General features: G+C 51.3%; 1 protein-coding gene across 1 annotated transcript; it reads left to right on the top strand.

The window, feature by feature from the left end:
• The first annotated feature begins 7,623 nt into the window (after positions 1 to 7,623).
• Positions 7,624 to 10,597, top strand: LOC120394800 (E3 ubiquitin-protein ligase TRIM39-like). Its single transcript, XM_039518949.1, has 2 exons — positions 7,624 to 7,630; positions 10,044 to 10,597. Exons 1-2 carry the CDS (start codon positions 7,624 to 7,626, stop codon positions 10,595 to 10,597), a joined length of 561 nt encoding a protein of 186 aa, XP_039374883.1.
• Positions 10,598 to 13,519: the final 2,922 nt, after the last annotated feature.

Here is a 13,519-nt window from a genome sequence, read left to right on the forward strand (position 1 = left end):
TTCAGCATTCCTGTGCACCCAGACTCTCAATATCTCTTTGGTTTCACCTGGAAGGGACAAAGTTATGTCTGGCAACGACTTCCTCAAGACTACAGAGACAGCCCCACGATTTTCAGCCAATGCCTCCGCCACGACTTGGAAGGCTTCACCAGTCCGCAGGGATCCACGTTAGTCCTATCGTAGATGACATCCTACTAGGTAACGCGAAGAAGCCGCCCTCCGCATCGATGGTAAGGCACTTTTATTATACCTACACACCAGAGGCCACAAGGTAGACCCTAACAAGATTCAGTGGGTCTCACAGAAGGTCCGATATCTGGGCTTCCTGTTAACCCCAGAGGGGAAACAAATGAACCCAGTCCGCATAAAGACTATCCAAAACTGCCCTCTGCCAAACACCAAGAAACAACTTCGAGGTTTCTTAGGATTAATTGGCTTCTGTCGACCTTGGTTGCCGTCCTGCGGGGAGTTGAGCAAACCGCTCCACCGACTGACTGCTAACCTTGCTCCTGACCCTTTGCAGTGGTCCCCAGACACGATTCAAGCCTTTCAGTTACTCAAGGACAGTGTGGCCTCCTCCATGTCTCTCCGCCCCCCCAATTACAGCAAACCCTTTCACCTTTTTGTCCACTAGAGGGGCGGAATTGCTAGTGGCGTCCTTACACAGCTGAGCGGGCCCCACCATTTCCCGCTTGCTTTTTACTCCCAGCAGATCGACCCTGTCGCTCAGGGAACCCCATCCTGCACCCGGACTCTGGCAGCAGCTGCCCTGCTGATCACAAAGGCAAAGAGCCTGACCCTGGGTCATTTTACCACGGTCTGGACCTCTCATGCTTTGTCAGCCCTTCTGCGTAGGGGCACGACCTAAGTCTTTTCGGCCCATCGTCAGCAGCAGCTAGAGGCCGAACTTCTAGAAGACACTAACCTAATTTTTGAAAGGTGTGGGCCCCTTAATCCAGCTACCTTGCTTCCTGATCTGCCAGTCCTCCAGGATCAGCACGACTGTGTGGAAGTAGTTCATAGCATCTTACAGATAAGGAACAACCTGTTTGACGTGCCACTGGACAACCCTGATTGCATCCTCTTCTCGGACGGAAGCTCCTTCTATGTTGATGGCAAGCGTTTCACCGGTTATGCAGTCACCTCTGAATGGGACATTCAAGAGGCCGCCTCACTGCCAGGCAACTGGGGAGCCCAAGCCGCCGAACTCTACGCCCTGGCCCGAGCTTGCCAGTTGGCCGCTGGTAAGACCGTTACCATTTTTACTAATAGCAAGTATGCTTTTACCCCGTACCAGTACCCGCTGCTGAACTACAGTCGTGGGAGAGCCTCGGAGCCACTCTGGTCAAAGGGACCTGGCTTATGCCGGATGGCCGAGCCTGCCTCCCTCGCTCCACATACCCCGTGGCAGTTCACTGGCACCATGATAAGGGGGGTCACTACGGCATGCACGCCCTTGTGGACACCATCGCTCGCTTTTGGTATGCTCCAGGCATTCAACCCTACTGCCTGTCAATAGTGAAAGCATGCAGCACATGTCAGCGTAATAAACCTGCTCCGCCTCTTAACAAAATTAAGGGTAAAAGACCTCCGCCTGCTGCTCCATTTCAACATCTTCAAATTGACTTTGCAAATATGCCAAAGGCTTTTGAAAAAAAGCACCTCCTTGTTTTGGTTTGCCCTCTGACTTCATGGGTCGAAGCTTTTCCTACTGCTAATTGTACTGCTGCCACAGTGGCGAAGATCCTCCTTAAAGACATTGCACCCCGTTTTGGCATCCCTCTCATACTTGATTCAGATCGCGGACCCCACTTTACTGGTAATGTCCTTGGCCGTCTAGAACAAGGACTGGGCATTTCACACTCCTTTCATACACCCTACCACCCCCAGTCTAGCGGGAAAGTTAAGCGTATAAATAGGGAGCTTAAGCTTACATTGGCTAAATACTGTCAGGAAACAGGGTTAAAGTGGCCTCAGGTACTTCCCTTGGTCCTGTTTCACCTTCGCACTCGCCCAACCCGTGTATTGGGATTATCCCCCTTTGAACTGCTCTATGGACATCCCCCTTTCAAAGGCGGGGTGCTACCACGTGCTGATGTTTCACTATTGGGAGGGGATCATATGACCGCGTGCCAGTTTCTCTCCCTACAGGCTCACCTCCGTACCCTTTGGAAAGCCTCGCAGTTTTCCCAGACCGTGCCACTAGAAGAACAGATCCACCCGTTCCAACCAGGGGACTTGTCTGGGCCAAAAAGTTCGTTCGTGGCGACGCCCTCCAGCCGAGGTTTACTGGACCCCACCAGGTTCTTTTAACAACCCAGACTGCAGTGTTCCTGGAGGGAGCACCTGGATTTGGGAAAATGTCCCAGCTGTGCCAGTTAGCTTTGCAAAACCGAATGACTTTAGACATAATGTTAGCAGCCCAAGGAGGAACTTGTGCCCTCATAAATGAAAAATGCTGTGTTTTTGTAAACGACACCTACCCTGACACTTTTCAACGTACCAAACATCTAAGGGAAATGGCTAAGAACTACTCCTCTGGCCAGCCACCTTATGATTGGTGGGGAGCCTTATGGAATTGGTTGCCTGGATTTGGGTGGGTTAAAAACCTCTTGGTGGGTATTGTTGGGGCCATAGTAATCCTTATAATACTGTGTTGCTGTATTCAGTGTGTTCCCTCCCTCATAAACTCATGTGGGTCAGTTTATTCTTTTTCTACTTCAGCCAAAGGCCTTACTCTCTTCGAGTTGGCCCAGGCTGAAATTGCCAAGCGGCCCTTGGCTCCTTAAAATGGGGTGTAGCTGTTGGTAAATAGTTATCCCAATAGCTACAAATGGAGGAATGTTGAGTCTGAACTCTTTATGAACTGAAACTTAACTCAGACTACATGTCTCTGTCTGAAACTTTTAATCAAAAGTTTTGACCTGCGAACTACTCATGACCCTTCCCCTCCCAATAAGTAGCCATAAGTAGTCATCTCCTCTTATGTCTTCTCCAATTTACATTTTAACCTGTTTTATCCTGTAGAATCTTGATTGATTATGCATAACCATTATGATCTGTTAATCACTTTGTTTACTTCTGTGTATAAACATTGATGCTCACCCCTAATAAACTGGCCACACTTACTCCAAAGCTTGGCTCTTAAGCTAAGGATGGTGTGAGCCCGTTGATCAACGAATTGTTGTCTGGTCTCTGACAGACTTGTGAGCCCCATACCTTAAAATGGGGTGTAGCTGTTGGTAAATAGTTATCCCAATAGCTACAAATGGAGGAATGTTGAGTCTGAACTCTTTATGAACTGAAACTTAACTCAGACTACATGTCTCTGTCTGAAACTTTTAATCAAAAGTTTTGACCTGCGAACTACTCATGACCCTTCCCCTCCCAATAAGTAGCCATAAGTAGTCATCTCCTCTTATGTCTTCTCCAATTTACATTTTAACCTGTTTTATCCTGTAGAATCTTGATTGATTATGCATAACCATTATGATCTGTTAATCACTTTGTTTACTTCTGTGTATAAACATTGATGCTCACCCCTAATAAACTGGCCACACTTACTCCAAAGCTTGGCTCTTAAGCTAAGGATGGTGTGAGCCCGTTGATCAACGAATTGTTGTCTGGTCTCTGACAGACTTGTGAGCCCCATACCAACTCCGCACGAACTCGGGTGCTGGAGAGGTGAGTAAGGACTTGCTTTTTTACCTAACACCTGTGTGAACAGGTATTTTCATACATGAAATCTGTCCTCTGTCCCTCTCGGAGCCAGTTAACAACTGATCACTCAGAAGCCTGTGTGCAGCTTAAAGTATCCAAATACGTGCCAGACATTGGAAAACTCAGCAAGGAAAAGTCAGGGCAAGGATCACACTAAACTGATAAGATCTGCATTTTAATTTAATTTTAAATGAAGCTTCTTAAACAGTTTTAAAACCCTTATTTACTTTACATGCAACAATAGTTTAGTTATATATTATAGACGTCTAGAAAGAAACTTTCTAAAAACGTTAAAATGTATGACTGGCACGTGAAACCTTAAATGAGAGTGAATAAATGAAGACTCGGCACAGCACGTCTGAAAGGTTGCCGACCCCTGCATTAGACCATTCTTACTCCCATGGAACATGGTTTCTTTACACCCTCCACCTTGATGTCCTTGATGTCTCTGCTACTCTCACCAGATCCCTCCATGCCCCTGGGGCCATCACCCTTCCCCCACCACTGTCTCCTGTCTTCATGTCTCCGCATACTTATCATAGGTGATAGTGTTCTTGGGCAAAGAGGCCATCACTGCCATTGCTACATCCCCAGGCATGCAGGTGGCTGACTCCCTGCATGCATTGTATTCATAGCTGAAGGCTGCAGGATCATTGCATGGGAAGTGGAGAGGAGATGCACAGACAAATAACTGCTCTGAAGCTGCCTGGCGGCTGTCTTCACACTCCCCAGCAGGAATGGGGGCTTCCTGCAGTCAGGGAAGGTATTTGAAGTTCCCCAGCCCCTGGTACTCCCAGACAGACCAGGTCTCTCTGGAGGTGAAGTTCCCACCTCCCCACATTTCACATCACCATTTCATCCAAGGGTTTGGCTAAACTTGCAGCTGTACAGCACTGAGAGTTAAATCTGTCTTGGTGCAGCTGAGTAGGGAAAGCACTGCCGCTGCAGTCTGTCCACACTGACAGCTAGCAGCACACTGTTGTGGCCACATTTGCAGCAGCATTGGGAGTGGGTGCATTATGGGCAGCTATCCCAGCGTTCAAGTGGCTGCAACATGCTTTTCAAAAGGTAGGGGTGGGGTGGAGTGTGACAAGGAGCGTGGGGGAGAGAGAAAGTGGATTTTTGGAGCCAACACTGTGTCAGGAGCTGCCTTGCTAGTTCCAACCCCCTCCCCCACCCTTCTCTCACTCACTAAAAGCAAACAGCAGCCTTTTTTCCCCTCAGATTTGAGAAGCAGCTGCTCCGAAATGGACCCCCCCCTCCCACCCGCCACGCTGCTTCTCTCCTCAAGCCCCCATCCTTCCCCCTCTCCTCAAGCAAACACTAGCCGTGGACGTTCCAAAAGGAGCCCCCTGCCTGCCTCTGCTCATTCACAGCAAACAGGGGTGTGTGTTTGGTTTTTTGATAAGCAGCTCCAGAGCCCAGAGTTCACAACAAACCAAAGAGCGGGACCTTCACTTAAAAGGATTATGAGAAGGTTCCGGAGGTCAGTCACTGCGTACTAAGATTATTCCCTGTTTACACTGGCACCCCAGCACTGCAGCAGCAGCGCTATACTCTTTATTCCTCTCGTGGAGGTGGAGTACAAGCAGCGCTGTAGCCAGGGAGATACAGCACCGTATGTGCCTTGCCAGTGTGGACAGGGAGCGAGTTACAGCGCTGTAAAGCCACCAACAGCTGTAACTCTCAAGTGTAGCCAAGGCCCAAGTCCTGGATCCCTAGGGCTTGAGCCCTCTTTGCCAAACCATCACATGGCTCCAAGTTCTCTCTGTATTGTCTTCAGTATCCCAGTAGCACTTTCCCCTGGGAGACAGGAAGTGACTCCCCATCTGGTTTGTTCACACCTGTTTAACTAACAGTCTTTTTAAACTAATGTGATTAAACGCCCCCCTAGTGCAGACTGAGTTAAACCTATACAGAGATGTTTATAGCAGTACAGCTGTTCCCTTATGGGGAGGTGAATAAGCTCTACCAGAAAGAGTCACTTTATACTGATCTCAATGCAGCTGCACTATGGTTTGTAGTGCTAGAACTATTTAGGTAGAAAGTTAAACCAGAGCAAATCCCTGTGTGGAGGCTCCTCTTATTTCATTTTAAAAGCAGCTTACTGCAGTTTAGATTAACCTGATTTCTAATTGATTTGAGATGAACTAAAACAAGTCTTGTTCAACCCAAACTAAGAGTGTCCAGACAGTCTTTCACGCAAGTTAAACTAAACTGGTTGAAAAACTTATTTAAGGCGCATCTCTAGGCAGGCCATTTGTCCAGTTTCAAGTCAGACAGTGCTGTTTTTGGAAAGGTTTGTCCCTGTGTAAACATGCAGTACCCAGTTTGTGACTAAGGATCCAAACATCACTGTGAGAATGGCAAATTTGTAATTAATGAATCCCAGCTGACACAGCAAAATCCATAGATTTATACAAGAGACAACTGCTATAAAGATGGGCAGGAGCCAGGAGACTTTGGGTTCGTTCTGCACCAACAACGTCGGACGCACCTGATCCTCCAAAGGCGCAGCTCCCACTCCTGTTCGGTCTAGCTGGCCACTAGGCTGACTTGAGAAACGATAAAGACTGGTAACTATACCAGCTGCAGAATCTTTGTGGGGGGGTGTGCACATGCGTGCGTGTGCATATACTGATTTTAATACTTCTTTAGCATTTTAAATAAACACGGCGTATTGCCTTGTCCCCTGAAAAAGTTTCTGTGAGTTTTTATAAGCATTACAGGGGCAGGGCAGCACACTCTGCAAAATGGTGTCCTCTGTACAGCATGACTTGGCACAAATGGAGCTGTAAGGGTGAGCGACGGGGGCAGGAGGGGGCTGAGGGGGCCGAGAGGAGCGACCAGGGGGTCAGGGTGTTGGGGAAGCGGAGGTGTGAAGGCAGGGACTCAGGAAGGAGGGGCAGTGTGAGAATGAGGGTTCAGGGGTGCAGGGGTCAGGAGCTCAGGGAGAAGGGCTGGCACGAGTGGGTGACCCCTCTACTTTTAGGGAGCTTCCATCACTCCTGGGGAGAGCACCATCCCGGATCCTGGTCCATGGGCACATCTGTGTATTTGCCGGGTGTACAGAGCTCTCTGTGTGGAGACACTTTCACGCTCACCCAGGAACCTGTGCTGGGAGGCCCCACTGCCCAGGAAGCCGAGGGCTCTCACTCCCCTGCCCTGGGGGTGAAGGGAGGGGCAATGTCCCCTCTTGCACTGTGAGGGGCAGACCTGGCTCCACCCTGGGCTTCAGAGCCTGAGCTCCAGCCAGAACCTGAAAATCTATGCGGCTATTTTGAATTCCAAAGAGGGAGCCCCGCAAGCCTGAATCTGTCCACCCTGTTCCAAGACTCGCTGCTGCAGGCTGTGTAGAAGGACCCAAAGTGTCTCCAGGGTCTGGGTGTGAAAGTTTCCAGCGTGTCTGACCCAGGGCTGGTTAATCGGAGCGAGGGGGGTGGCTGGCACAGTCGTTAGATGGAGACGCCTGGGCTCCTGGGGCTCTGAGACGGTCTCTGTGACTGTTATCCGCCCTGGGAGATGCCCAGGTGCAGCTGCAGAGGGTCTGTGCCGCTAGCATCGTCCATGGGACAAATGGCTCTGGGCAGAGAGTTCAGGCTGGAGCCAAGTCTCCATTTTCAGCCTGATTTGTGGGGGTGAGATCAGGGGCCCAGGGGGCATTTGTCTGCAAAGGGCAAATTAAACAGCAGCTCTGGAGTGTTTCATCGCTGATGTCCTGAGCCTGGCCTGCCTGTAACTGCGTTTCTGGGGATGTTGACAGTCTCTCATTGCAGGTCACTGGGATTGGGGCTCCTAAGTTGCTCAGACAGGTTTGCAGTGGAGCTGGGTGAAATGTTTTGGACAAATAGTTTATTTGCTGCAAAATTATATTTTGGGTCAAGAGAATCTATTCGCGAATCCATGTCGGGTTTGCTGACTAGTTTCAATGAACAGAAAAAGGTGCCGCCGCTTCCCATGTAGCCTTTAGCCCAGTGGCTGGGCCCTCAGCTGGGAGCCCCAGGTTCAATCCCTCCGTGTGATGCCATGAGAGCTCGAACCTCTGGGCTCCGGGTGTCTCATGACGTTCCCCTGTGTGTAAACACTGCCATGGGCACTGGGCCAGAGCGTGGGGGTGAGAATGACTCTTCAGTTCAGTGAGTCAGGGCCCCACTTGGGAGCCCAGAGTCCAGCTCCTCTGCTCCAGTGACCCTGTAATTATTGATCCATAACCCCAGTGAGGGCCGGCTCCAGGCACCAGCCTACCAAGCACGTGCTTGGGGCAGCACCTTGGGAGGGGGCGGCGATCGGGGTTTGTTTTTGTTGGTTTTAGTTTGGCCAGGTGATGCTGGGGGTGGGGACTTGAGCGGCGTGACACGGCGCTCGGGGATGGGGCGGCGCTCTTTTTTTTTTTGCTTGGGGTGGCAAAAATGTTAGAGCTCGCCCTGACCCCAGTGAGGGGAGGGGTTACGGCCCCTGGCACAGCAGTGTCTCAGCCATGTCTGCCGGGGTTTCCTTGCACTGATGTAGCTGCACCGGTGCAAACCCCTAGTGTAGACGCGCTTTGCAGGTGTGAACTGGGACTGGTCCCCGGAGCAGCTTCTCCTAGATGGAGGGGGCAGTAAGTGGGGAAATGCCCCCTCCCCTCCCCTCCCCTCTGTCCTGGCCTCATTAGCAACAGCCGATTAGCACACATTTATACCCCTCCCCTCCTCTGTGCCATGTCTCCCACCCCTCCCCTCACCCCAATCTGCTGCCTGCCACTGCCCTTACCCCATCCGTCATCCTCCTCCTGCCCTTCTTACTCCCCTCAGCCTTCCTGGCATCTGCTCCTCTCCTTCTCTGACCCCTGGCACCTGCCCTTCCCTCACCCCTGTGCCCACCCTCCTCTAGCCCCACTCTGACCCCCTGGCACCTTCCTCTCCCCAATCCCCTCCGCTAACACCTCCCTCTGCCCACCTGCCCTGCCTCTCACCCCTCTCTGCCCCCGGTGCTTCTCCCTCCCCTCCTCTGCCCTCCCTGTGCCTGCTCAGTCCCCTCAATCCCCTGGCACCTGCCCTTTCCCTTCCCCCTGCACCCTTCTGCTGCCTGCCCCTTCCCTCCTCCTGCCCCCCAACACCTGACCCTCCCCTTGTTCCCTTCCTTCCTGGTGCCCAGCCGCTCACCACCCTCTGCCACACTGACCCTGCTCTCCTCTCGCCCCTCTGCCACCATCACCCATGCCACCTTCTCCTTATTTCTCACCCCTGCCCCTCCCCTCCCCCTCTGGCTCCGTGACACCTGCATCCCTCACCACCCTCCAGTCCCCTGGTGCCAGCTCCTCCTCTGCCCCAAGTCCCAGCTCTACCCTGGCCCCGTCTGCCTCCCTGGTGCCTGCTGTTTCCTTTGCCCCCTCTGCCTCCCTGGTGCAAGTCCCTTCCCTTGCCCCCGTGGTCTCAGCCCTTCCCCTCACCTCATCACTGCCACACCCCTCCCCTCACCCTCTCCTAGCCCCTGGGCCCCTGGTGCCCACATCTCCCTGCACACGCCTCTGCCCCCCTCGGGCCTGCCCTTCTCCACACCCCTCTCTCTGCCCCCCTTCTGCTCACCTGCTCCCTCACCCCCATTCTGCCCCTTTGGCACCAATGTCTGTTCATTTGCTCCCCCCCATGGTTTCACCTCCCCACTCCTCATCATCTCACCCCCTGGCAGATCACCCGCCCCTTGGTTTCCCCTGCCCCATTGGCGCGCCCCCATTCCCTCACATCCCTCTGCCCCCTGGTGCCTGCCCCTTCCCTTGCTCCCTGCTGCCTCCTGGGGTCCATCCCCTTCTTCTGCCCTGGTGCCCACCCCTCCCCCTACCCCCTGCAGCCCCCTGGAACCTGCCCTTCACACCCCTGTCCTCCTGGTGCCTGCCCCATCCCTTGCCCCTCGCAGCCTCCTGGGGTCTGTCCCCTTCTTCTCCCATGGAGCCCACCCCTCCCCCCCACCCCCTGCAGCCCCCTGGAACCTGCCCTTCCCTTCACACCCCTGTCTGGTGCCCCTTCCTTCCCTTATCACCCTATAGCCCTTGTGCCTGCCCCACCCCATGTCCCTCCCTCCCGCTCCTGTCACCTCCCCCTCCCGTTTCCTCTCCCCGCATCAGTCTGTCACCTCCCCTCCCCGCCTCCCTTGACACCCTCCCACCCCTCCCCCGCTCCTCCTGCCCCTTCCCCTCAATGTCTCCTCACAGGCAGAGGGGCCCTGACTCCCCTCAGGCCACAACCCCCCCCCAGTGATTAATGGGGACGCAGGTTAATTCCCCTTTGATCCCAGTGACCAGCCCCTGCCCCCGGCCCTGACTGTGACTCTCTCCCCAGTGGATGTGACTCTGGATCCAGACACGGCTCATCCCGACCTCGTCCTGTCTGAGGATCGGAAACGTGTGAGACAGGGAGACAAACGCCAGCATCTGCCCGACAACCCTGAGAGATTTGTTACGTTTCCTGAAGTTCCGGGCGCTGAGGGGTTCACGGGCGGGAGGCGTTACTGGGAGGTGGAGGTGGGAGACAAATCTGACTGGGACCTGGGGGTTTGTAGGGAATCTGTGAGCAGGAAGGGGCAGGACACATTCTCACCTGGGAATGGATACTGGGTCGTGGGGCTGAAGGGTGGGGAATACGAGGCCCTCAACTCTCCCGCAACCCCCCTCCCCATGAGCGTCAGGCCCAGCCGGGTGGGGATTTTCGTGGACTATGAGGCGGGCGAGGTCTCATTTTACAATGTGACTGACAGGTCCCATCTCTTCACTTTCACTGACACCTTCTCCGGGAAGCTCCACCCTTATTTCTATCCTGGTCTCCACGCTGGGGATACAAACGCGGCTCCCCTGATAATCTGCCCGGTCCCAGCTCAGGCCGGAGGGAATCTCTCTCCCTGACAGTGACCCCGCGGCACAGACTGGCCCCTCCCAGCCCTGCTGCTCTACCCACCCCCAGTGGTGGGGGCCAGTTACTGCAGCAACTGGACTTTCTGTGCTGACCCGACGCTGCCAGTTTCCCTTTTCAGCTGGAGGTCCCAGTCGAAAACCGGACACCTGGGAACCCCCAGCCCCCACCTTCCCTGTCCCCTGCCCCAGGGGTAGCAGATGGGGGTGGATGGGGTCATTCACTCCTGTCAGAATTTTCTACCGTGAGATAGATCTCAATGTAGAATAAGAAAGAAAAAAGGTTATTTAGAAAACATTATTGTAACAAGGTGTAAATACAAGAATATTTTAATTTACATTTAAACACTATTTTAAAAACAAGTATCTAAATATATTTGTAGAAATGGAATTATTTACATTTTTTATCTTTCCCTCAAATCTATAGTGAAGTTTAACTTCTCTAAATAACGTCATTTGTATTTCAACTGTGGAATTTCAAGAAATCCAAAATATTTATCTTCACAAAATAAACTATTAAATTGTCAGACTGGGTTGTTCAGTTACAAATGTACAAGTGTCATAAACATCACAACTACACACATGTGCAGCTGCTCTCTCTCTCTTTCTCCCCCCCACCCTTATTGTCTTGACTGGTTCTCTCTGGAAGGCAGGGCACATATGCTCACGTCCTGCACTACATCTTTGAAAATTAATAGTTGAAAAAATGATAGAATTAAAAGCAGCAAAGAGTCCTGTGGCACCTTATAGACTAACAGATGTTTTGGAGCATGGGCTTTTGTGGGTAAATACCCACTTTGTCGAATGCATGTGGTGGAAATTTCCAGAGGCAGGTATAAATATGCAAGCAAGAATCAGGCTAGAGATAATGAGGTTAGTTCAATCAGGGAGGGTGAGGCCCTCTACTAGCAGTTGAGGTGTGAACACCAAGGGAGGAGAAACTGCTTTTGTTGTTGGCAAGCCATTCACAGTCTTTGTTCAATCCTGAGCTGATGGTGTCAAATTTGCAGATGAACTATAGCTCAGCAGTTTCTCTTTGACGTCTGGTCCTGAAGTTTTTTTTGCTGCAGGATGGCTACCTTTAAATCCTGTATTGTGTGGCCAGGGAGGTTGAAGTATTCTCCTACAGGTTTTTGTATATTGCCATTCCTAGTATCTGATTTGTGTCCATTTATCCTTTTCCGTAGGGACTGTCCAGTTTGGCCGATGTACATAGCAGAGGGGCATTGCTGGCATCCCTGCCTGCGCCCTGTGCAGCAGCACTCTTGGATCAATAAGCCATAAAAGCAAATACTTTCTAAAACTAAAACAAAATGTAGCTCCTTCTTTTGCAATGTTCTTCAGGAGGCAGCAAACACTTTTCATCGTTGTCCAGTGGGGGATGGAGCTACCCCTTGCCCTGCCACTCTATGCTGCGCTACCTCACAACAAAGGGACTGCGCCAGCAGAGGGAGGAGGGGAGGAGACACATGTTATGGCAGCCCCCCCCAGCACCCACCAGGAGTTGACTGACTCTGAGGGGGCTTCCTGGAGTCTGGACCTGAGCAGCTAGGGCTTGGTATTTGCTTTTATGGGTTATTGATCCAAGAGTCCTGCATTGTTTCCGTATTCAAAACAGTATTAATCAAGTTGATAGTCTTAGTTAAATACATTTTTCTGACAATAGTGATATTGTGCAATAGAGGGAAACTGTTAAGCGCTTACTGTTTCCAGTCCATTTTTACATTATTTTAAAAATCTATAGATCGGCTTACAAGTCAGGTGGGGGCGGGGGGAGGGGAGGCGCAGGACATGGACCCATTCTGGGCACCACCAAAAATTATACAAACCTGTTGCCCCTGCTGCTATGCCAGCACAACGGTGAATAGAAGTTGTTGCTGCACTATGTCATTGTTGGAGAAAAACTTAGTTCTCACTTTTTGGTTGGGTGCAGCAGAGTCAGATACTTTATTTTCTCTTTACAATTGTATAGAGGAGGGAGTGCCCTAGGACACAGGGTTTCCCCAGTCCTAGGCAGGTCTCTCCCCAAGTAAACAATTACAGCAGCATTTATACTTTTTGTTACAGACAATAATAAGCAACAGTGCATTTTGTTTATACCTAGGCCATCTTGATATCTTATTTTTCTCACTTCTATTTAGACGCCAGTCTACATTCATTATCGACACAAGGTTGCAACGACTTCTCCCACAGTTCTTTCCCATTCGCCTCACACAATCCTCACTTCTACAAACCTAGCATTACTAGGGTTACAGCCAGCCTGACTCTTGCTCACAGAGACTGTCATGCATTGAAATCCCTGTCCGTTCTTGCTCTACTTCCACATCATCCATTAGTTCACTTGTTAGAGCTGATTAGAGGCTTTATTGTGTAGCAATAATAAATACAGAGAATGATAAACAATTCGCTTGGCCAATGTTTAAAAACACTCCAGATGTATTTAACATGGGGAGAGATGCAAAGTGTTTGATTTAACAGGGAGCCATCCGCTCAGGTCCACTGCATTGCTGGGCTTGTAAAGTTAAGTCGAATCCAAACAGGACTTTTGCCTGGCATGAGATCCTGTATGAACCCCCTCCTGGGATCTTCTCATTTCTGTCCCCACCAACTGCATCTGAGGAGGGGGGAGGCCAATGCTAATGTGGCTGAATCCTCCAGACTTTCCAGAGTCCCCCATCCTAGCTGTGAGGGGAGGGGTCTGCAGGAGGGGATTTGCCCATCCCAGCTGTGGAGAGACCCATCCAGACATGCAGGACTGTGGGCAGAGATATGACTGAGAACAGGAGGTCTCATGGGCAGTGTGAGATGTGTATTGAGAATTGATCCTAGAGTCAGTATTTTCTGTGCCCACCAACTGGGGGGTTCTATTGTTTCTGGTTCTGTTTTTGAACATAAAGAATTTAGGGGCAAAAAGAG

The sequence above is a fragment of the Mauremys reevesii genome, unplaced genomic scaffold (assembly GCF_016161935.1).
Source record: "Mauremys reevesii isolate NIE-2019 unplaced genomic scaffold, ASM1616193v1 Contig79, whole genome shotgun sequence".
In the NCBI taxonomy this organism is placed as follows: Eukaryota; Metazoa; Chordata; order Testudines; family Geoemydidae; genus Mauremys; species Mauremys reevesii.